At 56.6% G+C, this 790-nt stretch overlaps 1 protein-coding gene across 1 annotated transcript in view; it reads right to left on the minus strand.

Moving 5' to 3' along the window:
- Positions 1–619, minus strand: part of LOC104127860 (putative trypsin-6) — a 9,683-nt gene extending 9,064 nt beyond the window's left edge. Inside the window, exon 1 of the mRNA XM_009640566.1 lies at positions 552–619. Within this exon, the coding sequence (XP_009638861.1) occupies positions 552–619 (68 nt within the window). The remainder of the gene's footprint in view (positions 1–551) is intronic.
- Between the last annotated feature and the right edge of the window lie 171 nt (positions 620–790).

The raw sequence follows: 790 nt of genomic DNA on the forward strand, positions 1-790 counted from the left end.
TGGGAAGAGCCCGACCAATGGCGTGGCCACCAGCCTGAGAAGGACCCAGTAGAAATTTGGGTTCATCGACCATGGTTGGGTTGGGTAACCCTGGTTGGATTGGCTGAGCCTTGTTGGGTTGGCCAACCGTCATTGGTTGGGTGACCTTCGTTGGGTTGACCAACTCCCTTGGGCAAGTCAACCCTCCCCAGAGTGGTTGACTCTTGTTGGGTTGGCCAACCATCATTGGTTGGATGACCTTCCCTGGGTTCACCAACTCTCTTGGGGTAGTCAACCCTCCCCAGCTTGGCTGACCCTTGTTGGGTTGGCCAACTGTCATTGGTTGCATTGGGTGACCCTTGTTGGGTTGTCCAACTATCATTGGTTGCATTGGGTGACCCTTGTTGGCTTGGCCAACAAGGAGTTTGTCACACAAATGAGGGTCACCCAACCACCACTGGTTGGCCAGCCACCATTGGTTGGGTGACCCTTGATGTGTTGACCAACTCCCTTGGGCTACTCAACCCTTCCCAGCTTGGACAGCCCTTGTTGGGTTGGCCAACCATCATTGCCTTGGGTGCCCCTCATCAATTGGGTGCCCCTCATCGATTGGGTGCCCCTCATCTCGTTGGGTGCCCATCATCGCATTGGGTGCCCCTCATCAACTGGGTGCCCCTCATCGCGTTGGGTGCCCCTCATCGCCTCAGGTGCCCCTCATCGTGTTGAGTGCCCCTCATCAATTGGGTGCCCCTCATCTCGTTGGGTGCCCCTCATTAACTGGGTGCCCCTCATCAATTGGGTGCCCCTCATC

The sequence above is a fragment of the Egretta garzetta genome, unplaced genomic scaffold (genome assembly GCF_000687185.1).
Source record: "Egretta garzetta isolate BGI_Z169 unplaced genomic scaffold, ASM68718v1 scaffold866, whole genome shotgun sequence".
Taxonomy (NCBI): Eukaryota; Metazoa; Chordata; class Aves; order Pelecaniformes; family Ardeidae; genus Egretta; species Egretta garzetta.